This window comes from Tachysurus fulvidraco, chromosome 7, assembly GCF_022655615.1.
Source record: "Tachysurus fulvidraco isolate hzauxx_2018 chromosome 7, HZAU_PFXX_2.0, whole genome shotgun sequence".
NCBI classification, from domain to species: Eukaryota; Metazoa; Chordata; class Actinopteri; order Siluriformes; family Bagridae; genus Tachysurus; species Tachysurus fulvidraco.
The window spans coordinates 11,645,126-11,670,243 of NC_062524.1; the positions used below are offsets into that span (position 1 = coordinate 11,645,126).

The 25,118-nt window shown below is 37.8% G+C and overlaps 1 protein-coding gene across 1 annotated transcript in view; it reads right to left on the reverse strand.

Annotated features, from left to right (window-relative positions):
* Positions 1-3,015: 3,015 nt before the first annotated feature.
* Positions 3,016-25,118, reverse strand: part of clcn1a (chloride channel, voltage-sensitive 1a) — a 28,117-nt gene continuing 6,014 nt past the window's right edge. The window contains exons 2-23 of the mRNA XM_047816907.1: positions 22,654-22,897; positions 22,171-22,302; positions 21,723-21,851; positions 20,119-20,252; positions 19,952-20,029; positions 19,029-19,107; positions 18,734-18,859; positions 18,394-18,478; positions 17,797-17,898; positions 17,483-17,567; positions 17,190-17,345; positions 14,380-14,449; positions 14,098-14,208; positions 11,882-12,095; positions 8,798-8,931; positions 8,413-8,594; positions 7,919-8,003; positions 6,684-6,772; positions 6,529-6,573; positions 5,156-5,260; positions 4,321-4,407; positions 3,016-4,232 (exon numbers count right to left, since the gene is read on the reverse strand). Coding sequence (XP_047672863.1) covers positions 3,789-4,232; positions 4,321-4,407; positions 5,156-5,260; positions 6,529-6,573; positions 6,684-6,772; positions 7,919-8,003; positions 8,413-8,594; positions 8,798-8,931; positions 11,882-12,095; positions 14,098-14,208; positions 14,380-14,449; positions 17,190-17,345; positions 17,483-17,567; positions 17,797-17,898; positions 18,394-18,478; positions 18,734-18,859; positions 19,029-19,107; positions 19,952-20,029; positions 20,119-20,252; positions 21,723-21,851; positions 22,171-22,302; positions 22,654-22,897 — 2,916 coding nt within the window. The 3' untranslated portion in view covers positions 3,016-3,788. The remainder of the gene's footprint in view (positions 4,233-4,320; positions 4,408-5,155; positions 5,261-6,528; positions 6,574-6,683; positions 6,773-7,918; positions 8,004-8,412; positions 8,595-8,797; positions 8,932-11,881; positions 12,096-14,097; positions 14,209-14,379; positions 14,450-17,189; positions 17,346-17,482; positions 17,568-17,796; positions 17,899-18,393; positions 18,479-18,733; positions 18,860-19,028; positions 19,108-19,951; positions 20,030-20,118; positions 20,253-21,722; positions 21,852-22,170; positions 22,303-22,653; positions 22,898-25,118) is intronic.

Here is a 25,118-nt window from a genome sequence, read left to right on the forward strand (position 1 = left end):
TCTGTCTCGTCATGCAGTGTCTCGATGTTTAAGAGAATTTGGACTGAAAACCCAGTCTGCAATGACAAAACCTCTCATTAGCAAAAAGAATCAAAAGGCTAGCCTAACCTTTGCTGAGCAACATGTTGTGTGGACTGAGAAATGGTACAAAGTTCACTTTAGTGATGAAAGCAAGTTTAATTTATTTGGGTCCAATGGGAAACATTATAGAATAGTATAGCGTGTAGAAGTCAGTGAAAGGTGGAGGTAAAAGTGTCACAGTTTGGGGGATGTTCTCTGCAGCAGTATTCGGGCCTCTTATTTAGCTACATGGCAGAGTGAATAATGTTTATCAGACCCTTCTTCGACAACATGCGTTCATCAACAAATCAGTCAGCAATTTTCTTGTTTGACAATGCCCAATGTCACGCAGCAAAACCGGTAAAACAGTTCCTTGAAGTTGAAAACACTGAAATAATGAAATGGCTAGCCCAGATTCCTGATCTAAACTCAATAGAAAACCTGTAGAAAATCTTTGGCGACAAAGTCATGGCTAAGAAACCCACTACAGTCACTGAACTGTGGAAGAGACTGGTAGAAGAGTGGACCAAAATCACACCATAGCAGTGTGGAAGACTAGTGACGTCCTGTGGCCACAGATGTGCTGAAGTCATTCAAGGTTGACTGTTAATTGACTGTTGACTAGAAATTTTAGTTGTAAAGGCTCTCTTAGCTACAGTCATTGCTGTTCTCTCATGCCGATTTTGATCTCCACTGTATTACATCATCAGAAATTTAGACACTGGCCAAATACGACAGATGCAAATGCCGCTATAGTTGTCATAATTTATTGCATAATTCTTAGTTCCCCTACAAGCGTTTACCATATACATAATTCATTGGAATGGGAATCCGTTACATCACATTTTATTAATCCATATGATTTCTTAGATTGAAAATAAACCTCCAAAACCTTTCCTAATACTAATCCTGCATACCTAATACTAAACAATATACAAGTTCTGTTCAGACTGAATGAGCACGAGAGAAATAAATAAAGATAGAATGTATATCAAGATTGTAAAATAAAAACTAAATGCTTGTGATGTTCTCCAACTGACCATGTATACCAAGAATTGTGAGTTTAAAGACATTAGAGCAACCTGAGATAAGAGAAATCGGGATGTGAGATGAGGGTTCGGAGGGAAAATTGTGAAAAGTTGATCTGGACAGCTTAATATGTGCACAGGAAAGCATCCAAATAAAGTCTATGCCTGTGATAGGGTTGAATAGTTCTGGGTTGATTTTTTTTTCTGTGCAGATTTGTGAACTAAATGACTCAAAGCCACTGGTGTGAATTACATGATAATTTAATGGACACCTGACCCTCACACCCACATGTGCTTGTTGAATCTCATTCCAGGTTTATTCTCTCTGTGCCGTTATAATGCACTCTCCTAGAAACTCTTTCCACTAGTTGTTGTATTGTGACTGTGTGGATTTGTGCTCATTTAACTACAAGAGCATCAGTGAGATCAGACACTGATGATGTAAGAGTGAGGAGGTCTGGGGTTCAGTCTAGTGATGGCCGGTTCATGAACGAATTGTTCTTTTAAACCGGTTCTTTTTAGGGAACTGGACTAACCAGTTCACCAAATCGGACTGATTTGTTCTAAACAGTTCGCGTTTTGAGTCAGCGATGATCCACAAGTTACTAAAGTTACTCACTTTCGGTCATGCCTGACAGCCCCCCGACTCTAAATAAACTAATATCCCGGAGTATACTGTATGTAACTCCTGTACACTGAACTGAGATATGTTGTGCTGAGAGAACTGTGAGCTCGAGCTGTTGATACTGCGCATGCGTGATTCACTGAACTGATACAGCGAATCATGAGTATACTGAACTGAGAACTGTTTCGTTCAGACGCGTCCGAGAACCGATGAGCTGTTGATACTGCGCATGCGTAAATCACTGAACTGATACAGCAACAAATGGAAATGGTTATGATTTAATGTCTTATCAACATATGCGTGTTTAACTCATTTGCATTAGTTTTTGAAACAACTGATGGAGCGAAAGAAACATTTCAAAATTATGCTTTTTTTGTAAGTTTTTGTAAGATGAAGATTAGTATATTAACTTTATATCTTTAAGACACGTAAAACACCCACGTTTGCACATCAGTGCCTGTACTGGGTGTTTTAGTTGTAAAACTTAAATGTAAGAAACATATTCAACTAAAGTTATGATTACAAAGAACTTTTCAAATGTGTTAAATTGATTGTATTAATATCTGCCGGCAGCAGCGGGATGGAGGAATTTACGTCATGACGTCATTGTGAATTACGTCATTATGTCAAGATGTAACAGAACTGGTGAACTGGATTATTGAACTGGTTCATTAAAATGAACTGTCCGAAAGAACCGGTTCGCGGAAAAGAACCGAACTTCCCATCACTAGTGCAGTCTGTGTTCCAGTTCATCACAAAGGTGTTCAGTGGGGTTGAGTCAGAGACAGGGCTCAGTGCAGGACACTTGAGTTCTTCACTCCAACCTTCACACACCTTGTCTACATGGAGCTCTGTGCTTTGTGTACAGGGGAATTGTCCTGCTGGAGCTGAGTTCGAGCCTGGAGTAATGCTGCAGAAAATAAAATCATGTCTAGAAACAGTTGCATGCTTTTAAGTTTGTTGCAACAGTTTGAGGAAAACCACATATGCATGTTATGGTCAGGTGTCCAACATACTCTTGTCCATAAAGTGTAATGTTTATGTAAAATTCATGGTCTGCAGCTGAAATTAAGCACACTGCAGGTTTAAGATAAGGTTTTAAAAGTGAAAAATTAACCACACAACATTTAAAGTTACCTAGCTGAAGTACAACAAAGATCTGTTAAGGAGCAGCAAGCAGAGCTAGAATGAATACTGATTTGAGGTTACAACTGGAAATTGTTACAACAAGTTCCAACCTCCAGTCAGGAAAAGGAACAGCCATAGAAAACTCCCATGAGACATGAAATTCCTACTCGTCGATTTGGGGAACTACAAGTTCCTTCCCAGTTTATGGATTGAGGTCAAATTGCACAAAGCATCCAAAGCATACAGAATAGAAATTGTAATCTTTTTCTAAACAAGTACTGTAGCTTGAGATCAATCAACATACAGATATATTAACTTGTCAAATCTCTAACATTGTACAGGTAGATGTTTGAGGAGGAAAATATACGTCGATCATCACAGTAGACTAGCTAGCTTGTTGCTAACAAAACAGAGGCATCCAGGTTTTTTCTAGTTCATTTGCACCAATGTTGGAAATGATAACCTGCATTTTCCCACTTATAGGATAAGTCTAATGCAGCCGAATACTTATGAAAACCCAAAGATGGGGCAGAGGAGGCCTGAGCTTGCTTGATGGTTATGGATGATATTAGATTGGTGTCCTGAGACTGTCCAAAAACCAGCCAGAGGGGAAAGATGACCTGATTAACCAAATACTTTTGTGTTTCTTTTTTAAACAAATGATATTAAGTTGATTCAATGTAGTCGATTTATAGGGCCCTTCAAAAGCGAATCTGAAATCTTATGGAACTTCTTAAAAACATGGAAAACTGACTATCAACATTTCCTAAACAATTATTTAGCTTAACTGCTTAAGCAAATCAACTTTTAGCAGTCTTTCACAGACACATAGTATTACGATTAGCTAAAATCCATATACAATATCACACTTGACAGAACATAAAAAAACACAATAGACGTTATATAAAAATAACAAAAGGGGAAAATTAACATTAAAAACACAGTGCTTAAAGGGGTTCATCATCACTTTCATGATCAGCATCTCTTTTCTCCTCAGGGACAGGTCTTAGGGATGAGAGCAATATAGTGGGATGAGAGGAAGAAGATTGAGATGGGCTGCCATTGGGACTTCCTGCCTCACTGATACTTCTTCTTGTCTGAGGGCTGCTGCTTTCTGTTGTAGAGCTACTGGTGTTTACTACTATCTCTCGTGTTACTCCTTCAATCCACACTTCCGCCTCCTCCTGGTGTTGGACAGGGGCCAGGGGAACTGAAGGGACCTCTTGGGATGAAGGATGGTAGGAATCAGGGTCGGAGGTGGACATCGGGGATGTTGGGGCAGAGGGAGTCTGGGATGGCTTAGAGTACTTACGAATGGTGTCACGGAAACTGGCTAGAGGGGGGCGCAAGCGGACACCGCTCCTCGTTGAGCCTTCGATGGCTTTCTGAAGCTGACAAACAATAAAAAACAAATATGCGTATTGAATAGCATACATAGTTTGATGATTGTATGAAAACATAATATCTATATTTATTTACCTCTTTTAGTGCTACAACTCCCACTAACTTGCCTATGCTGGTTACATAGGCATGACTGAGGCCCAATAAGGAGAACAATGTATGAGTCTGTGTGGGGAAAAAATAGGATAGGAGTCAAAGGTTATCAAACATCACAAGTAAACTTGAAAGTTGCCTTGAAAGTATCTGAGCTAAATAATACGCAAGAGAGTATATTACTCAAACTTTTTTCCCCCTGGTTACCAGTTCATTTTACAATTCAAGATACTTTAATTCAATTTGAAACCTTTTAATAGAAATGGTCCAAGTTATACTTCAGAAATGTTCTGGCTACATTCATCTCTCTGATCCTTAAAGTTAAAAAATTGTTTCTTAATTAATGTTATTGTTCGACTGATCCCTGTTCATGGTAGCCACAACAGAGTATCTGATCTCTATATCTGATCTAGTGCAGGGTTTATACCAGATGTCCTTCCTGATGCAAACCTTCCCATTTTCCCATGCTTTATCCAGACCCATGTTGGTGAGAGCACGTGATGCTGAAGCTGGACCACCGAGGACTACTGTTTTTATTAAATAAATGTATTCAAATATTTTGCCACAAAAACATTAGCAAGAGACAAATTATCCGACAGGTTTATTTTACTCGGCCAACACCAGCCCTTGCAACTACAGAATGTAAGTCATTCCGATTTATTATTATTTTAGTTAAATATATTAGAGCTACCACATACCAAGGTCCTTTATTGGTTGAAGTTTTGAAAATGAAGATAACACTTTATTCACCCTATGTGAAAATTAATTTAAAAACTGGTGCTAAGAATCACAATCCCAGGATGCAGGAAGGTAAACTCACCTTGTGTAGCGATGTTCTCTCCACCAGTTGAAAAGGAGATGGGTCTATCTTCACTCTCTCAATTTCTAGTGTCTTATCCATCTCTGATTCCTCCCATGCTTTAACCTTTTTAAACCGAGACCAGGATTATTGGAATTTTCTACATACTACAGCTATTTCAGAGGAACTGTTTAAATACATCACCTGGCCAAAAAAGTCACCACCTGGAAGTAGGTAAGATTATTCATAAGGGTCAAATTATCAATTAAAGAGATTGCTGAAACTACTACAGTTGGGTTAAAAACTGTCCAAAACATGATTAAAATGTGGAAGGATAGTGGTGAATGATCATCGTCCAGGAAGAAATGTGGCTGTAAAAAATCTTGAATGATCATAATCATAAATCTTTAAAACATTTGGTGAAATCAAATAAAACAAATCATAAAAAAGGCAACAGCAGAACTGGAGGACTGGAGCGGGGAAAAGGGAAGTGGTAGGTGTTGGACTTCTGATCAGGAGATTGTGAGCTTGAATCCCAGGGCCAACATTACTGGGCCCCTGAGCAAGGCCCTAAACCCTCAATTGCTCATCTGTATAAATAAGGTGCAAGTTGCCCTGGATAAGGGTGTCAAATGCTGTAAAAATACATATATGTGGCGAAAGTAAGAGAATTTTAACAAGTGAAGAGAAATCGAGAGATTTAGACTAAACAGTTGAGTTTGCAGAAAACTGTCAACTAATCAGAAAAAGAAGCCCAGTTTACTGGGAGGCCATAAAGTTTAGACTGTGGTCTGATGAGTCCAGATTTACCATTTATGTAAAATCCAGAATTATGTTACATCAAGGTACATAAGTTGATGCACTCACAAGCCTGTAGTGAGAGTGTTTGATCTGGAGTTGCTTCAGTTTGATCAGGTCTAGGTTAAGCACAAAATGTGCCCAAAAAAAGAGGTCAGTTGACTACCAGAATATACGTAATGAACACTTATTTCCATCATTCAATTCCTTCTTCCATGATGGCACTGGCAATTCTATGATGACAATGCCAGGATCCATCAAGCTAAAATTATAAAAGAGCTTGTGGAGTATGAGACTTCATTTTCACTCATGGATAGGTCACCACAGGGTTCAGACCTTAACACCATCGAGAACCATGACTTTCCCCATAACCAATACAAAATATTAGCAAGAAATTAATGCAATTCTGGATGGAAAAAATGTGAAATTGCATATGCATATTGAAATTATGACATGACTGTAATCAAAGAAAAGGCGGTACAACAAATTATTAGTGTGTGACTTTTTTTGACCAGGCAGTGTATTACAAAAGCGTTTCATGTCCAAGTACAAATAAATATACAGTATGTATATATATATATAAATAAAATCATAACCTCTTCAGGTGTCATTGTATCAGTGAGGGGTGGAGGAGTTGGCTCCTGGGAACAAAGAAAAACAAATATGTACATATATTTTACACGTAAGAACAGTATCAGAAAACTAGAACAAATGACTTTAATGTTTCAATTTGAGTAGATTTAGTGTGCACCTCTGCCTCAGGCTCTTCTGCCTGTCTTTCTGAAGGAGATGAGAAAAGGTTGTGTAAAGTTCTCCTGAAAGACTGGAGAGGACCTTTAGCTGGAGTAAAAAGTAAAAGTGAAAATCTTATATCTTCTTAATAATCTTATATTTTACAACAATAACTATCAGGTATTTGAGCTGATTGTAATGTTACTACTATCTGATACAATCTTGTAATGTGATTTTTCTGAAGAAAACCATTTTCCTATTCAAAATCAGCAGTCTGTATAAAGTACTAGAAAGCAATACTTGAGTAAAAGTACAATGTATCGTACTAGAAAAAGAATTTGGTAGAAGTGAAAGTCACCTTTTAGAATATTACTCAAGTCTTAAAGTATCTGATATTTACTGTACTTAAGTATCAAAACTAATTTTCTGATATTTAATGTACTAAAGTATTTGAAGTAAAAGTAAAAAGTAAAATTTCAGTGATTTTCGGGAGGCATAAGAGCAGGGGCGGTTCTAGGGTTTCATCTTTAGGGGGTTTAGCTCTCAGTGAGAATTTAAAACAAGAATAGTTTTATATTATATATTATATGACTACATAGTAAGCCAAAAGTTATAGTATTATTAAATGGCAAAAGTGGGAACCAAAAGTTTATGCATGATGTAATGATGCCAATCTTGAATCAAATCGGTTCATGTATGTGTGCATTCAAACAGTGTGTCCAATGAATGCAGTCATTAATAAAAAAAATATTCACAAGACAAAAACAAAATCAATAAATGTTATTTTTATTTAATATTGAATGATTTGTTTGCATTAATATTTTGTTTGTGCTACCAACTCTGGTAAAAAGAATAGTGACATTTCACTGCTTTTGGTTGCCGTATTTGCGGCTTTCCGCCGATTAACGTTATTGATAAATTCCTTCATCTCCGACTGCGCATGCCTGTGCTTCTCCGTAGAGCGTGCGTACGTGCGTAATACAAGCTAGGAGCAGTGATTCGCCAAACCTCCCGTATTACAGTCGCACACATGTCTTCTGATTTTATTTTGTAGTAACGAGTAACGAAGATGCTTAGTGGAAATATAACGGAGTAAAATATACATTTTATCTAGGAAATGTAGTGGAGTAAAAGTGAAAGTTGACATAAATTTAAATAGCGAAGTAAAGTACAGATATGTGAAATTTCTACTTAAGTACAGTAACGAAGTATTTTTACTCCATTACATTACAACACTGAAAATCATCACCTCACCAGGAGGAGAATGAGGAGTGATGGTTGGCTCTGGTTGTTTGGGTGAAGTTAAAGGGCCATTCCTTTCTTCCAGCATTGGTGCACTCTGAGATAGTGAAAGAGAACTGTGGTTTAAACCTAAAATTGCCAACCCACAGTGACCATTTCTCCTTCAAGAAACATCAGTTTCCTTCTTTTTTTGCTTTCCTACTCTATTGCATGTCAGTGTAATAAATGTAAAATGTCTAGCATATTAACTAACACACAATAACTACACTAGATTTTATAATAGTGTACCATACACTGACATTAGAGGACTGTATATATATATATATATATATATATACATATATATATATATATATATATATATATATATATATATATATATATATATATATATATATATACAGTCTATATATTAGGTAAAGCTTTACCAAAAGTAGAATAAACTTTACTATGAATCACAAAGTATACTAGTTTCAGAGCAAAAATCCAGAATTAATTTCTCCTACATTTTCACCACCACTCTCTTCTCCTTCTTCATCTACAAAGGCAATGGATTCCCAGCTGGCACATAAGCCTTTGCCGTGCAAACCCTCTTTTTGTGTCAGGATCCGTCGCTCTGCTGATAGCCACCAGTCACAAAGAGCAAGAAGCTCAGAGCGCTCAATGCTTCCCAAGAGGATCATAGATTCTTGAGAATTCAACAGATGATGAATTGTTAGATCACTTGAACTTTTTTTTTTCCAAACATATATTTTTTATTCCAGTTCAAGACTAGGCTTGATCAATGCATATCAAATATAGAAAATGAAAAGAAAAAATTATTTGAACTTTAAAAAAAAATCATATTGTATTTTGTCATATAAGGCATTCTGTGTTTCCATATATTCTCACCTTTTGAGTCCACCAGAGGGAAATTTTTTAGGGATGTGGAGTTTAGTAAATGTACCACTTCTCTGTATGTGGACTGTGAGCACAGATATTTCACTTTTCTCACCATGATGTCTTCAACAAATATGTTATATTGACTGTGAAAGGAGAAATTGGACAATGTCACTGATAACCCCACAACTATAATTGGAAATAAGCAAAAATATGTATATTAAATAAATACCAGATGAAATTAATGATACTGTATATTGTGCTTAAATATAAGATGATTTATTTTAACACAATATTAAGTGTGCATGGATTTGAGTTTATGGTCAAACACCAGTTTGTGAATAGAAGCCAGAGCCAGGAAAAGTGAGTGGTAAAGATCTTCACCAGTATGGGATTGCTTTAACAAGGATAAAGGGGGAAAGATGAGAGCCACAAAAAAGAGAAAGAGGTTAGAAGTCTGTATATATGTGTAGAAGAATATAAAAGTGCTGAAAATCTGAAACCAAAGAAAAAAAAAACCTTTGTTTTGTGTTGGTCAACCACAACTCCAAAAAACACAATCAAAGCTTCTGCTCACTGACACTTAGTGGGTTTGGATGCCAGCTCATGCCCAACATCCAAATATGGCTGCTGGCAGAGGAGTGCAGCACCAAGGATGTATTCAACCTGATGGTCCTGCAGGTCACTCATCTACCAATGTGGATGGCAGAATGGGTCCAGTACCACCAACACTAGACCAGACAGTCCAACTGACAGAGGAGCACAAGTACTACCTTTTTGTCCCCCCTCTCTATCTCATTCACTCTTGTTTTTCGCCCTTTCACCCCCACCCTTCTCCCTCACTACATCACTGAAATGATGAGCAGCTTGCCCATAACCAGTCCCCCACAGGTTGCCCCAATTTAAGCTGAGACCTACTGAACACTGTTGAGTTTAATGGTGTACATACCACACACTGATGAATTCACCAGTACATGGATTAAGATAAGCTAGCAGGCAGAGTAAAGGTGGCATATGTAGAGGTGGGTGTGCATGAATATCAATATCCTGCCTCTTACCACTTATGTTAATTGCCCACTTTTGGAGCAGAAATGTTTGTTTGATTATTGTTTCGCATGCAGTGATCAGAAAAATGACAGAATGGTTTATCGGTCTACCTAAATTATAATTGTATTTTCAAAATGTCAAAGAGAAAGTCAAACATATTTAATTTTTTTAAATCCATGAGTAAAGCTGATGGTTTGCCTGATCAAAAGAGGTGAGAAGACAGAACTGTACACCCGGATCAGGAAAGCGGCAGACAGAAGCAAAGTTACATCAGTCAGAAGTAATGGATGAGGCAACCAGTCAATTTCCACTGATCAGATGAATGATATTTGATCTCAGGACAGCTGAGGTACAAGCAAGTTGTATATCTGTAGCTGATTATGCAAAATCAAAAACTGGTCTGCCGCACATGTCAGAGTGTGGGATCGCTCTGACCTGACCAAACGGTCGGGATGAAATTAGCCTCTGAGTGGGTGAATTGTGCGGTGGCCTCAACGGCTCCAGATAAAACAAAATAGCAAAGTGTACTTTGTAAAAATGCATTTGAGCACAAGTCATACTAAATCATATATGGCAGCAGAAAGCAGTGGGCTCTTCTTGAAGATTAGAATAATGAACTGAATGTCAGTGGTGTTAGTAAACAGGATGGCAGTGATGTTTCATAATATTCATATTTGTAACTACACATATATTTTAAAAAAATCCATGAATGGCCTGTATATGGAACAGAATAATACACGAGACCATTCAGAAAAGCTATTACCATTTAGTACCTGGGAAAACTGAAGTTGTGTGGTTGGTTTTCGGTCACAGCAGTGAGAAATTGCTGGTTTTGTTCCGGAAATTATTCATTTAAAATTAAGCACTGATTACCCACATATTTTAAAAAAATTTAATTTTTCATTCCATTTGGGTTACTTTCTTAACATTGGACAGATCCTCAGGTATAGAAAAGCAAGTTACTATTATGCTCATAAGGATAGAAAGTAGAGTCTTGTGATTGTGTTGAAAATGTCTGAAAGGTCAAGGAGGATAAACGCTGATGGTTGTTTCGCAGGTCAATATCTAGAGTGGGCTTCTTCTTGGTTTTTGCTGAAATATCTAGAGTGGGCTTCATCAAGATGGAAACAACCCTTGATGTCTTAAAGGCACTCAGTACATGATCAGATGTTTTGAAATCATTTTTAATGTTAGCGAAGGAGGAGAGATTCTTATAAGGTGGGTTTGTTGGGCAAGATAACCCACAGGATCTTTTCTTGTATATGATGAGTGATTGTTAAGCACAGACATTAGGTTCAAATGAAAGGATTGCAGAGATTAGCTACTCAAATAAGGTGGCAATGTTATCAGGAAAGATAGTAAAGGAGGATGCAGAGGGATATGAAGTAAAGAAAAAATGCTTCAGACTTTGTATACATCAGATGTGAATGTTTCAAGGTTTGTCTTGCAGAAGGATGTCTTAGTAGCTATTATAGCATATGAAAATTGAAATGATTGGTGTAAGAGTTAAACTGTACAGCGATCAAGTCATACTGCCACAATATTGATCAGTTGTAGGGGTGGCAGCCAGGGGAAACCTGCCAGGAGTAAGTTTAGCATTACTTCAATATTAAGATGACATGGGACTGATCAAGATCATGAGTGTCTTGCCTGAAGAAAATGGCCAGATATAGAAGAAATACAGGAGAAACTGCTTACTTCACTTTAGCAATATCGCTAATGTTAGTCTCAGTACTGTTTGTCCAATACTGTCCAACAGTCTTCACTTCATTACATACATCTAAATGAAATTAGAAAGATGCCATTTCACCAGAAATTGGCTAATAAGGCTTTCTAACGGAATAAAAAAAAGCCATAGAAGCCATACAAAAACAAAAATCATAGGTGAAAAGGCTCCAAGATGATACAACTGACCTAGAATTGACCTAAAAATAATCCAAATTTTATCTGTAATTAATTTAGTTGTACAGTGTGATCCAGGCAAAGCAAAAGAATGCACTACTGTTCACTGGTATGGGTTTTTTCCACACAGGTCACAGGTGTCCTCACCTGATATGACCGAAGCCTAGCTCTGGGAGGTAGGGCAATTTCTTGACCTGGATGATGGAGTCATAGAGTGATGGTTGTAGTCCTTGTGCAACCATGTTGGCCAGGATAACTGCTACCATCATGGGCAGAATGTGAGAGATCTGACCAGTCAACTCAAAACAAATCACAGCAGTAGAGACTGTATGAGTGACAGCCCCAGTCATTGCTGCTGCACCTGCAAAAGAAGAAACTTAGTAATGGAAAGAATTTGACTGTGGAATACACCATACAATTGATACTAGCATAGCATCAATGGTGGTTTTACCTTACAAAGCTTTGTGTATACATATCCCATACAGTTTCACTGATGTCAGTCTGGTGAGGTGGTGAACATTGCATCACACATGACACATACAGTAGGTTACAGTAATTAATTAGCAGGCTACTTGCACTGAAATGAACATTCCAATCTGCAGTTATTGAATTTCTGTAATGAAGCTAATCAAAACTCTAGGCAATAGAAAACCTAGGACAGCATGCAGGGTGTATTATAATTAAGAAACTAGAAACTAGCACAAAGCAGGCCACACAAATCCTAGGTGTGAAAGAACAGTCAATTATTTGTGAATGTTGGCCAAGCTGCCAGTTGGGTCTTACATATCAAAACAGAGCAAATTGGCCAGGGACCATAAGGATATGCTGCTAATGTTGCAGAGAAAGAAACCTTAGGTCTACCAGCCCATAGCCTTCTTGGGGTGTAGGGCCATATCAATTTCAGTTTGCTGGTCTCTACAAATACTTCCTAGTTCAGAAGAAAAATAATGGTTAAAATGTGGATTTGAAAGTGTTGAATTGGTCTGTAAATGCTGTAGATGTTATTTACGCCATGTATTCACTAAACTGGTTCAGAGCAGATCTACAAAATAAACATTTCTTGAGAATAGATGCTCCTACTGTATAAGGATAGATGTTCCAACACCAAGTCCTATCCATTGGCCACATGCTGGAAGGTGACCCTGTTATAACTAGAATTTCATATTTGGAAAGACTCCTATGGGCACCTGCCAAGAAGCAGGGAACTTTCTGGGAAAGGTTAACTCTCCTCACACACACACTGTTGTCTCATGGGGACTTCCTAATACTGGTGTGAACAACCTAATTCTTTAGCATAAAGGAAAAAGTGACCCACACTGTCAGCCCAATTGCCATGTGCAGGTCATTATGTGCAGCATCATGTTTTGCTGAGGATGATAGCATTGCCATGTCTTGAGACTGTTTATACCAGGTTAGAGACACACTGCCACTTTCTGGTCCATTTGGACAGCTTTGCAATGTTAGATACATGAATCACCACATAACTATACATTGTCTGGGACAAGACCATAGTGCTGCCTATGTCTGGAGAGTGGTGCATGGATACAGATGTGATCTCCCTGTTCTGGAAAAGGTTTAGCTGGGCACAGGCAGATCTTTTTTCTGAGGTTAATTTGAATCTCTGATCTCTCCTGGTGGAGATGACAGTCCAGTAGGTCATGTTGAACTAGCCCACAACTGGTCTGACTGTCTACTGTATGCATTTTTACCTCTATTGCTGATTCTGTCCAGATTCTTCCACTCACGAATGGAAAGCCAGGGAAGTTGCTGGGAAATTGGGAAATTGTCCCAAATGTAAGAAACAAAAACTCTGTGTCTTGCCAATAAACTAGATCTCTTGTGTTGCTGGTGATTTCTTCCCACAGTCATATCACCTAATTTGTTAACCAAAGGTCTGGCATAATATGGCAGAACGCTAGTTACTCATGAAACTGTGGTTAGTTGAACACCAGAGTCATTTGGAACCAGCATCACTCAAGTGGGAACTCAGCTACTTATTAAGTGACTGTTGTAGGACAACAGTATTTCAATTACATAATATATAAAAGTTTTATTTTTTGACTTCATTAAAGGTCATGAATACTTACACAAGAAGGCTTCCAATGGGTTCTCAGTGAATATAATGAAAGGTTTCTTACAGAATCTAAACAGTAATCTAAACTTAATCATAACATTTGCTGTCATATAGGGACTTGAAATGGAGATTTGATTGTTATAAGGATCTTTCAGTGAATTTAACGGTTTGTGATGACAAGAGAAATGGAAAAAGAAGGGAAGAGAAGAGAAGAGAAGAGAAGAGAAGAGAAGAGAAGAGAAGAGAAGAGAAGAGCAGAGAAGAGAAGAGAGTTGGAAGTAAGACTGACCAATGACAGCATACCCTCCAGGAATGATCCGGTAGAGGATGCCATCAAACAGGATGCCATGAGGAAATAAAGTGGCCATGATTTCTCCGACTAAACGACCAAATGCTGCACCTATAGAGAGGAAGAGAGAGATTTATGTGACTTGTTCTCCACTGGATCTATGGATGACTTCAATAACAACAGATACTAGATTCTAGGTAAATAGGATGACAAATGGCTAGCCTTCTGTTTAATCACTAGTACAATTTTTAATTTTTCTATTATTATTGCTTATTATCTTACCAAGTACAAACACAGGCATGAATGCTCCAGAGGGGATGGGCATTGTCGTTGACACAGCTGACATCCACAACTGCAAAATACAGAATACAATTAATTTCTAGCTAGCTTATTCAATAACAAGTTTGAAAGTAGCAAATTTGCATTATTTATGCTAAAGCTGGGGGCAAATATACAGTATATACGGTACGTATATATTTACATTTTCCATTTATTTCACATTAAATGAAGAAGACCTTAGTGTTTATTTGTTTTTTTATTGTAAATATGCTGTCCATGCTTAACTGATTTTGAAATGTTTTTGAAGATTTTGTTAAGAAGTGCACTTTATTTAAATGGTGGTCTGTGTTCACAAGCTTGGTGATTTCTGTTATTTCTGTAATTATTTTCTAACAATTTGATTGGAGAAGCAACATCCCAAGAGTGCCGATATTTAGTATAAGAGTAAAGGTACAATCTTTTTATTACTGATTCAAATTTTAGTGATAGTGACATTTAAGCCATTATTACACTTACTACGGGCTTCTGTTTTAATTGCTCATTTCTAACAAGAGACATTGCATGTTGTCTTGGAGTCAAGAAGAGATATCTAGTTTGAAGAACCTATAGCCAGAGTTGTATTCTGTTTCATAGTAAAACATTCACCATATTCAATTCAATTTATTTGTATAGCATTTTTAATGTTTAAAGATTATAAATAAGTTACAATTTCTCTCTAACATTTATCCCTAATGATCGAGCCTGAGGTGACGGTGATGAGGAAAAACTCCCTGAGATGATATGAGGAAGAAACCTTGAGAGGAACCAGACTCAGAAGTGAACCTCATCATCATTTGTGTGACACTGGACAGGAAATGATGTCAATGTAAATAATGTCCTTTCTACAACAGTTTGCATTCGATTGGAATTGTGCAGCCAAGAGCTCCTGAGGAACTAACAGGTCAGCGCGAGTTCACCACAGACTCAAAACTAATTCCTTCCAATTCCAATACAATTCTATTGTATGAAGATAAACAAACATGTTCATGTTAAAATATAGTTTTTGAAAATGGCAATTTATTTTGATACTCCGTAAACAATCACTTTTTTTTCATACTTTTTTACAGTGAATATCACCTGGATGGAGCCTTGTGTGTGCATACGAACATGACTCAAAATCTCAGTGATGTATGACACAGTATTTGTTATAAAATGCTGTCATTTAGTCATTCATAACCTTCAGAACAGTCCAGACTGCTTCCAAATGACAGGGCATTTATCTGGTATTATTAGGACTGCAGTGTCATACATAAATATTGTTCTATTTCATATCTCCTTACAGCCACTATAGGCATTACATATGCTACAATGTCATAAGGACCAGAAACACCTTAGGACTGACTGAAGATTGGGTTTAGCTACAAGGTCACCATGGCGTTCGGTTCTCTTGCTCTTTTTGCTGAGGTGACAGTATTAAAAATCCTCTTTGCATTTTATAAGGCCTTAAGAGGCAGTTTCACTCTGGGCTCATGGGGGAACATGGTGGATAGAAGCAGATTTCTCTTTTCAGGAAGACTGTGACAGATTCATGACCCTCAGTGAGATTCACAGTGGTGCAGCACACAACACATATGGGGAGAACCACAGTTGACAGTGAGCTGTTGGGCAACAGCAGCAGGTGAAAAAATGACCCTGGAACATGTCCAGTAATTTGTCTGGCAATGTAGACTGTTCGCAAGCACACCTGCTGTCATGCATAAACAAGACGATTGACAGAGGAACACAAACATACTAGCAGGATGGAACTACTGTACAGGCCCAACACCACTGACAGAGTGGGAACTGGTCTGTTCATCACTCCTACTCTATCTTTTACTTGAGGAATTATCACTAATGAAGTGAAACGTGGAAGAAGGATTCTGCACAGAGAACTGTATGTCAAAATGAATTATACCAAAGTATGACATGCCAAATAATTTCTTATAGAACTATTACTGCGTGTACAATATTTTATTATTAACGATTACAACTTAACAATGTTTTTGGTACTTGTCAAAACCTAGACAACTCTAGACAAAAACATCATCATGGAGGACACAGCAAAAAATCAGTAAGTTCATGACAAATCCTTGGCATTCTTCTGTGACTGGGAAATCTGAGCTAAAATGATGTCATGTTTGTTTGGCGTAAGTTGAGTCTGTATCTGTAGCCCTCAAGAACCAGCTGGTTCAGCTAGGAAACTGTAAGCACGAGCATTTAAGCTTTGCTTCATGTCATATAGCCAAACATTGGGTATGTACTGTAGAAAAGAATAATATAATACTGTTGAATAATAAATAGTACAGAATAAATGAATAAAATGCTGAAATAAAATTTGTCCAAAATATGTTAAATAAACCAAATTTATTTATATATATATATATATATATATATATATATATATATATATATATATATATACACACACACACACACACACACACACACACACACACACACACACACTACACTACACTACACACATATATATATATATATATATATATATATATATATATATATATATATATATATATATATATACCCAGAACTACGGAAGTCCTAAGAGGCAATGCATTATTACTTTATTTTATTTTATATGATGTGGCAGAAGTGTGCTCGACCTTTGTGGTTGCTCACAATCATGTAGTCCAATTTATTTACAATAATAATAATAATAATAATAATAATAATAATAATATCTCTCAGCATTGCGTCTGCCAAGTAAATAAAGAGCAAAAACAAGGTTATGCTAAGATGTAATAAAATGTTAACAAATACATAAAGAACTTTACCTTCATGACGAAGAAGAGAAGCAGTATGATAAATACACTGACATCCGGATGAAGCCAGGCAGATGATCGTCCCAGACCAGGTGGAACAGAAGCACCCTTTATTTTAGTCCAGGTGAAGTTATCAAACAGAGAGTTTATAGCTTCTCTGGGCATTAGCTGTATTAAAAGATAATTAAGACACAATTAACAGATTGAAAGTTATCAGTTAAGTAAAAATTAAGCGATTGCAGACATTACTGTAGGTAGAATTGCAGGATAAAAACTGTGATAAAACGATGCTGGCTTTGTCTAACCTCTCCTGCCATGAACTGTCCAAAACCTGGAGGGAATGTCAGCGTCGCGATCACAAATGTAACAACGGCTGGAAAAATGAGACGGCTGTAGGAGGAAATATTGGGTTTTATTGGGTTTTATTGTATACATTGTAAATAAGTTGCCTAGCTAGTCCTATATAATAACCAATATAGGAAAACTACATCACCGGATATAGAGTGTACAATGCTTTATTTTGGTCCGATCTGTGGCCTTTATCTCACCTGAGATCTATAAAGCAACTATAGTCTATGTGTACAGCTCAATGTGATCTTGATTTATATGTCTCTCTTACTGTTTGGTAAGAAACCGTGTAAGGGAGTTGGGTCTTCTCATGAACAGGACAACCTGCCGGTTCAAGTAGACGAAGAAAGCTCCAAGAAACCCACAGAAAATGCTGTGTAGCAGAGCAACAGATACATCAGATCAAATTAAATCTAATTGTTTGTTCAAACTTAGAAGTCTTACAAGCGGGGAAAACACTTTCAAAATCGCTTTTTGTGTTTCTGTGATTTTCAGATTTCACAAGTGGTGTGTTTAGAATACTTTCAAAAAATTAGTTCTGGGAAAAATAACGATCGGATAAAGGAAAGACTGGCATTTTGTATTATTTGAATTGTTTGCATGAAGATAAGTGGTTAATGCCACACCAAAATAAATCCACTAACATGCAAAAAAAAACATCTTAATATCAGTCATGTTATAAATAAGTCTGCAAATGTGTACAACAGAACTGAGATTTTGAATAACCAAAACAGGGATGTTATGTGCACCAAAGTCATGTTGTGCTTTGGAGATGGTTCTGTGACATGTAGAGGGTTTCACTACAGTAAACATAACTATAGGATTGTGCCCTCACCACGAACGGCACGTTCTTGCCCCACGCTCTCACCCAATGATGGCGAATGCTGGCAGCTCCTGCAGGTCAAAGGGGAAGTCCATCCGAAACTTGGTGCGGAACAGAGCAGTGATGGTGACTAGAAGACAGAAGAAGTTTTGGATAAAACAAGAAGAGATTTTTACATATAAAAATAGTTTTAAAGACTAAATGGAAACAAGGCTGCAGTATATATATATATAGCACCCGTATATGATATATGATCTGCGGTCACCTACTGCGTCTGTCAACAGTATTTATAGCCTAACATGACAAGACTTCTCCCTAATGGCTTCAAATATATGAGTTTAAATCAGATTTTTTTTGACAATTAAAAAAAATATTAAAATCTCACCTGCATCTTTATTGAACACTGAAAGCACCCTGAATATGAAGGCACTAAATGTGGCAGCAAAGTATCCCCTCCAATAGTTCCTCACTGCAAAGAACGTTGATGTAACCTCGATGCTGAACAACACTCCTAGAGAAGGATTTAAAAAAAAAATGTCAAAGATATAAATAGAATGAGCAATATGAATAGAAAGAGGAATTAAATAGCTTGAGTAGCTTGATATTGACATATGTACATAAAAATGACCAGCTATAAAAAAAAAATGTAAGAAATATATTAAGTAATTGCCACATTTTACCTCCAAGTGGGGTGCCAAAACAGCAGCCTACTCCCACAGCACAACCGACAGTGAGAATATCTGTGTAGCAATATGGGCTCTACTGACACACAAGACCAGAAAGAAGAAGTGAGTGTAGATAATACAGAGGTGAGGAAAGCAGAGAGTACATAGAAACAACCTATTATTTTATATTGAAAATTTGCAATGCACTTAAACCACAGTTACATTTCTACATATCAGCCTGGGTTTGGACTGAGCCCATCTACACATCATATGCTATACAGCCAAAGGTTTGTAGACATCTGACCATCACATTCATGTGCTTCTTGAACATCTCATGCAGAGTTATTCCCTCTTTACTGTTATAATTCCCTCCACTCTTACTCTTCTATGAAGCCTTTCCACTAGATGTTGTTGTGTGTCTGTGTGGATTTGTGTTCATTCATCTACAAGAGCATCAGTGAGATCAGACACTGATGATGTAAGAGTGAAGAGGTCTGGGGTTCAGTCTGTGTTCCAGTTCATCACAAAGGTGTTCAGTGGTGTTGAGTCAGAGTCAGAGCTCAGTGCAGGACACTCGAGTTCTTCACTCCAACCTTCACACACCATGTCTTCATGGAGCTCTGTGCTTTGTGAACAGGCACATTGTCACGATAGAACAGGGTTTAAGTCTCTTCGTTCCAGTGTAGGGAAAATTGTAACAGTACAGAATATGAACACATTCTAGAAAATTGTGTGTTTCCAAACTTTGTGCCAACAGATTGAGGAAGAACCACATATGGGTGTGATGGTCAGGGGTACACAAACTTTTGTCCAGGTAGTGCATCTCTGTAAAAAACCGAATCCAAGTTTCCAAGTGAATTATTGTTTCAGCTCAGTAGATGTATTTATAGCACTTATCTGAACAGTAATTAAAGTCATTTCTGTTAACTTCTTCTTACCCGATAGACCCCAAAGAAAAAGGCCATAATCCTGTTCAGCACAGCGGCACAAATGCTGGCTATGTGTACAAAAGGACCCTGAGTAACAGATAAAAGACATATGTTACAGCCTATAATTTACATCCATTAACTTTGCCCATGAAATTTGACATATTTGAGTGCTTTACCTCTTTGCCTACTGGCATTCCGCTTCCTAGTGCAGCAGTAAGTCCAACTGCTTTTGCTGCAAATGCTTTAAATGTAAGATATTCTTTCAACACAACTCCTCTAAGGATAGTTTTCATCTCAGGGATACCAGAACCTGAGAAAACAAAAAGATGATGAAGGAGAGGAAGGTGCATATGTAAACTGTGTGAAGACCAGACAGAACGACTGAAGATACACAATGGTGTAGAATTGAAACTTTCAATTATTATCATCCATACTGAGAGATCAAAATGGATCAAGAGTCATGCTGTTTGAATTACTTATCATGGTCATCTGTGCAAGACTTCTGAACTTTTAGGATCCTTTTGCAATCTCTTTATTTTTTTTATATATCATAAAGATTGATAGTAATCAATAGACAGTAAATATATGGTATAAATACAGAGTTAAAAAAATTAATTCTGGCAAGCACATTAGATTATCTGCTGTTAATAAATAAGAAAAATACAGGCTCGGGCTGATTTCTTTCTAGGCCAGAGAGTAGATTCACATAATCGCTCAGTAGCAGTTACGTCATGTGACAAAACAGTGAAATCCAGCAGTTAAAATCAGGGCTGAATCAAGAGGCACATGAAGAACAAGCATTCAGTTGTCACATGTACATTACAGCACAGTGTATTTTGCACGTAAAACTACACACAAACTTTATTCATAAACAGTCGTTCTACATCCATATACATCCATACATCGTTCTATCACCATATACTGTATCATTACTTACTATATTGTCTTTCAACTAATTCCATTTGATTTGATTTTAAATCCCCTTTTTGACTATATTCTTATTTCACTCTTATATCATAAGAAGAGTCTCCCAGTTTTGGAAGTTCAGACATGATACAGCGTCAGTTGAGAAAAAAGGGTTAAGGGCCTCACTCAAGGCAGTGCTAGGGCTCAAATGCCTGACCTTCCAATCAGTAACCAAGAGCCTTAATCATTTGAGCCACTATTTCCTATAATACATATTTTTTGACCCACGCTCTAATACGCTTGTGAAATAACATCATGAATAAAAAACGTGAATGCGGTGGATTGTTTCCTTGTCCAATCAAAGTACCAAAAGAACAGACAACAGAAGAGTCAGTTTATTGTTTGTTTGGGTTTATTTGTATGAATGAAATATCTACAGCTATCCTGTTGACCATGACTGGTATTCAGAGGAAATCCAGTAGTGTGTGTGTGTGTGTGTGTGTGTGTGTGTGTGTGTGTGTGTGTGTGTGTGTGTGTGTGTGTGTGTGTGTGTGTTGAAGGCACGGAACACACACACACACACACACACACACACACACACACACACACACACACACACACACACACACACACACACACACACACACAAGAGTTTTATCATCAAGGTATTGACAGATGTTAGTTTCCAGCCTTCCTGTGTAATAACCAGCTGCAACAAATTCATCACAGTTCTGGGAGCATGCAGCATGTGGTGATGTGATAGACTTTAAAGTTGCACTTGAAGGAGCAGCACAAGCAGTTAGAATGAAAAATCAACAATAAAGCAGAAGTCATACAGAGATTAATGGCTCCAGGAACAGCAAAGAGTACACACCGATGGCCTGTGGAGCAACCAGGTTGCAGAAGAAGGAGGCAAACATGATGAGCGCCATTGGATATGCGACCCAAACCGAGTACTGCAGCGGGACATTTCTTCTCAGCTTTCCATACATCCACTTGTAAGCTGAGTACGAGGGATTGTAGCAGCAATGGAGGAGAGAAGTGACAGAAGGAAAGGTGAAGAGTGAGGATAGTGGACATGTTCCACGGAGATGGGCGATCGTGTTTGAGAATTAGAAAGTGAAAACAGTTGAAAAAGGATGAAGAGAACAGAATAAGTGCACAAAGAGAATGAAAAATGAAGACAAATAAAGCATTGATTTCTGACCAATGGACAACTCCAACTGACCAACAGACGAGATTAGCAGTCTAGTTTTTAAGATGATGTTTTATTAACTACTACACAATAAGATTACAATCAAACAAATGCTTTTGTACTGTACCTTGGAGGCTCTTGGCACTGGCGTAGTCCATGGTCCAACTGACTAACGCCATGGAGAGGCCCAGGAGCACTAGAAAGATCCAATCTTCTCCCAATTTAGTTACTAGAAACTCCTGTACACGAGCCACACAGTCTGCATGAACAAGAGCATGGGATCAATGGATCAAAAGTGCTTATCCAGCCAGAGGTATATGCTGGGATACGCCAAATGGCATACCAGTGGTAATTAAATTTGCTGAGTGTTCAGGCTGTTTACATTTCTTCATAGCTGCAAATGACCCCCACAGTCTATTTGGTTAAACATTACTCTATTATTGAGTATTTGTGTATGCATTTAATAAAAATGTATGGACACAAACACACACACACACACACACACACACACACACACACACACACACACACACACACACACAAAACCTCCCTCACATCTGGACCATTAGCATAGATTATTCATGTGAAGAAATAAAGGTATAAATGCCACCTTTATACTTGGAGTAGGAGGGGTCTTTCTTGATGGAGGATGTGTGCCTATTCTCTGATTCTTTGCCATCATCTCCTGCGTCTGGTTTTCCATGGTGTCGGCTGCAGTGTTTGTGACTCTGCCGATGGTGTCCATGATGATGGTGATGATGATGATGGTTTTTCTTTACCTGTTTCTCTGTCAGCAGGTGACCAGCCTCTCGTTGACAGGACCCTCCAGGGTGTTCACTGTACACCCCATACAGCTAGTCAGAAAAAGCGAATAAATATTCTAATATTATACTCAACATAATAGTTCCATTGAGAATCCCATCACACAAGCCACACTTTTTTTTTTTTAATTAATCCATTAAATCCAGCACTACATACAGTCTCTCTGGCTAAACAAAAGAGTGAAGAACAATCACAATCACAGCATGCCTCAATCTTTACCTTTCATATTTTTAAACCTTGCTAAATAATTATTTAAGTAAGAGTTTATTACCTTCTTACAAGTTAATTATACGCATATTTTGTGTTAATTAATAAGAAATTATTTTAGAATACGTTCACAATTTTGCCAAAAGTATGTGGACACCTGAGCACCCACATGAGCTTGTTGTACGTTTCATTCCAGATTTATTCCCTCCTTGTTGTTATAAGCCACTTCACTCTTCTCGTCTGTGAAATCTTTCCACTAGATGTTGGATTGTAACTGTGTGTATTTGTGTTCATTCAGCTACAAGAGCATCAGTGAGATCAGACACTGATGATGTAAGAGTGAGGAGGTCTGGGGTTCAGTCTGTGTTCCAGTTCATCACAAAGGTGTTCAGTGGTGTTGAGTCAGAGTCAGGGCTCAGTGCAGGACACAGATCTTCACTCCAACCTTCACACACCATGTCTTCATGGAGCTCTGTGCCTTGTGTACAGGGACGCGGTCATGATGGAACAGGGTTTGAGCCCTAAGCACCTAATTTAAATCATGTTGATTAAAGTAGGCATGGCAGATTATACTACACCCAATTACTGTGCAGTAAAACAATTTTATGCTTCATTAATCATTAGGATTCTTTCACAGTGTTTTAGAATAAATATAAAAATTTCATAGACACTTAATGTTATCAGACACACACTAGCTTCAGGTACAGGCTGCAGTTGATCCATTGTGCTGACAAGCTGTAAATCTATGACATTCTTCAGTAATAATAATGATAATAATAATAATAATAATAATAATAATAATAATAATAATAATAATAATAATAATAAAAATAAAAATAATAATAATAATAACTTTTTTTTTTGTAAAGTTCGTAAAGTTCGTAAAGATTTGTAAAGTTCGTCGCAACAAACTTTGATGTTGGCTTTGACAGTGCAAGTATTCGCAAAGGCTGGTGCGTTTTGCAGGCAAGTGGATATAAGGATCAGTGTTACTTTTGGAGGCAAGTGGACAGAAAGATTGTGAAAGCTACTGCACTGCTAGGGTGCCAATACTTTTAGAGGCGAGCAGACACGAACATCCGAATACCCCAGAGGCAGTTCCCCTCATTGTGCTGAGTGTTTTAATATGTCACATGTCCATGTTGTGCAAATTGTTAATTTTCACGTGACGTCACGTGACTGCCCCACATGACGTGACCCCACATGAACTGCCCCACATGACGTGACCAGAATACCCGTGAGGTAGTTCCCCTCATTGTGCTGAATGTTTTGATATGTCACATGTCCATGTTGTGCAAATTTTTAATTTTCACGTGACGTCAAGTGACGTGACCAGAATACCCGTGGGACAGTTCCTCTCATTGTGCTGAGTGTTTTGATATGTCCATTTGATATAATGGAAGTCTATGGGAAAAAAGGCCACTTTGAGCTTCAGTACCGGGAATGCCGGAATTCCGATCGCTTACAGTAGAAAAATAAGAGCAACAAACTTCAGACCAGGGTCTACGACATTCATGACCCCACATGAACTGCCCCACATGACGTGACCAGAATACCCGTGAGGTAGTTCCCCTCATTGTGCTGAATGTTTTGATAAGTCACATGTCCATGTTGTGCAAATTTTTAATTTTCACGTGACGTCATGTGACGTGACCATAATACCCGTGGGGTAGTTCCCCCTCATTGTGCTGAGTGTTTTGATATGTCACATGTCCATGTTGTGTAAATTTTTAATTTTCACTTGACATGACCAGAATACCCGTGGGGCAGTTCCCCTCATTGTGCTGAGTGTTTTGATATGTCACATGTCCATGTTGTGCAAATTTTTTATTTCGCTTGTTTTGGGGGCGGGGCTACATGTGACATCACGTGGTGTTGAGTGATGTCACCATAATACGTCACTCGATAATAATTGGGGTATCAATACTTTTGGCAAAATGTGGCTACTGAGGCTTTGGACATTTCATGTCAATACTGCAGTCATTATGGGATTCTACTTATTATACTGCATAGAACAGTACACGACGTCGCCAGAATACCCGGTGG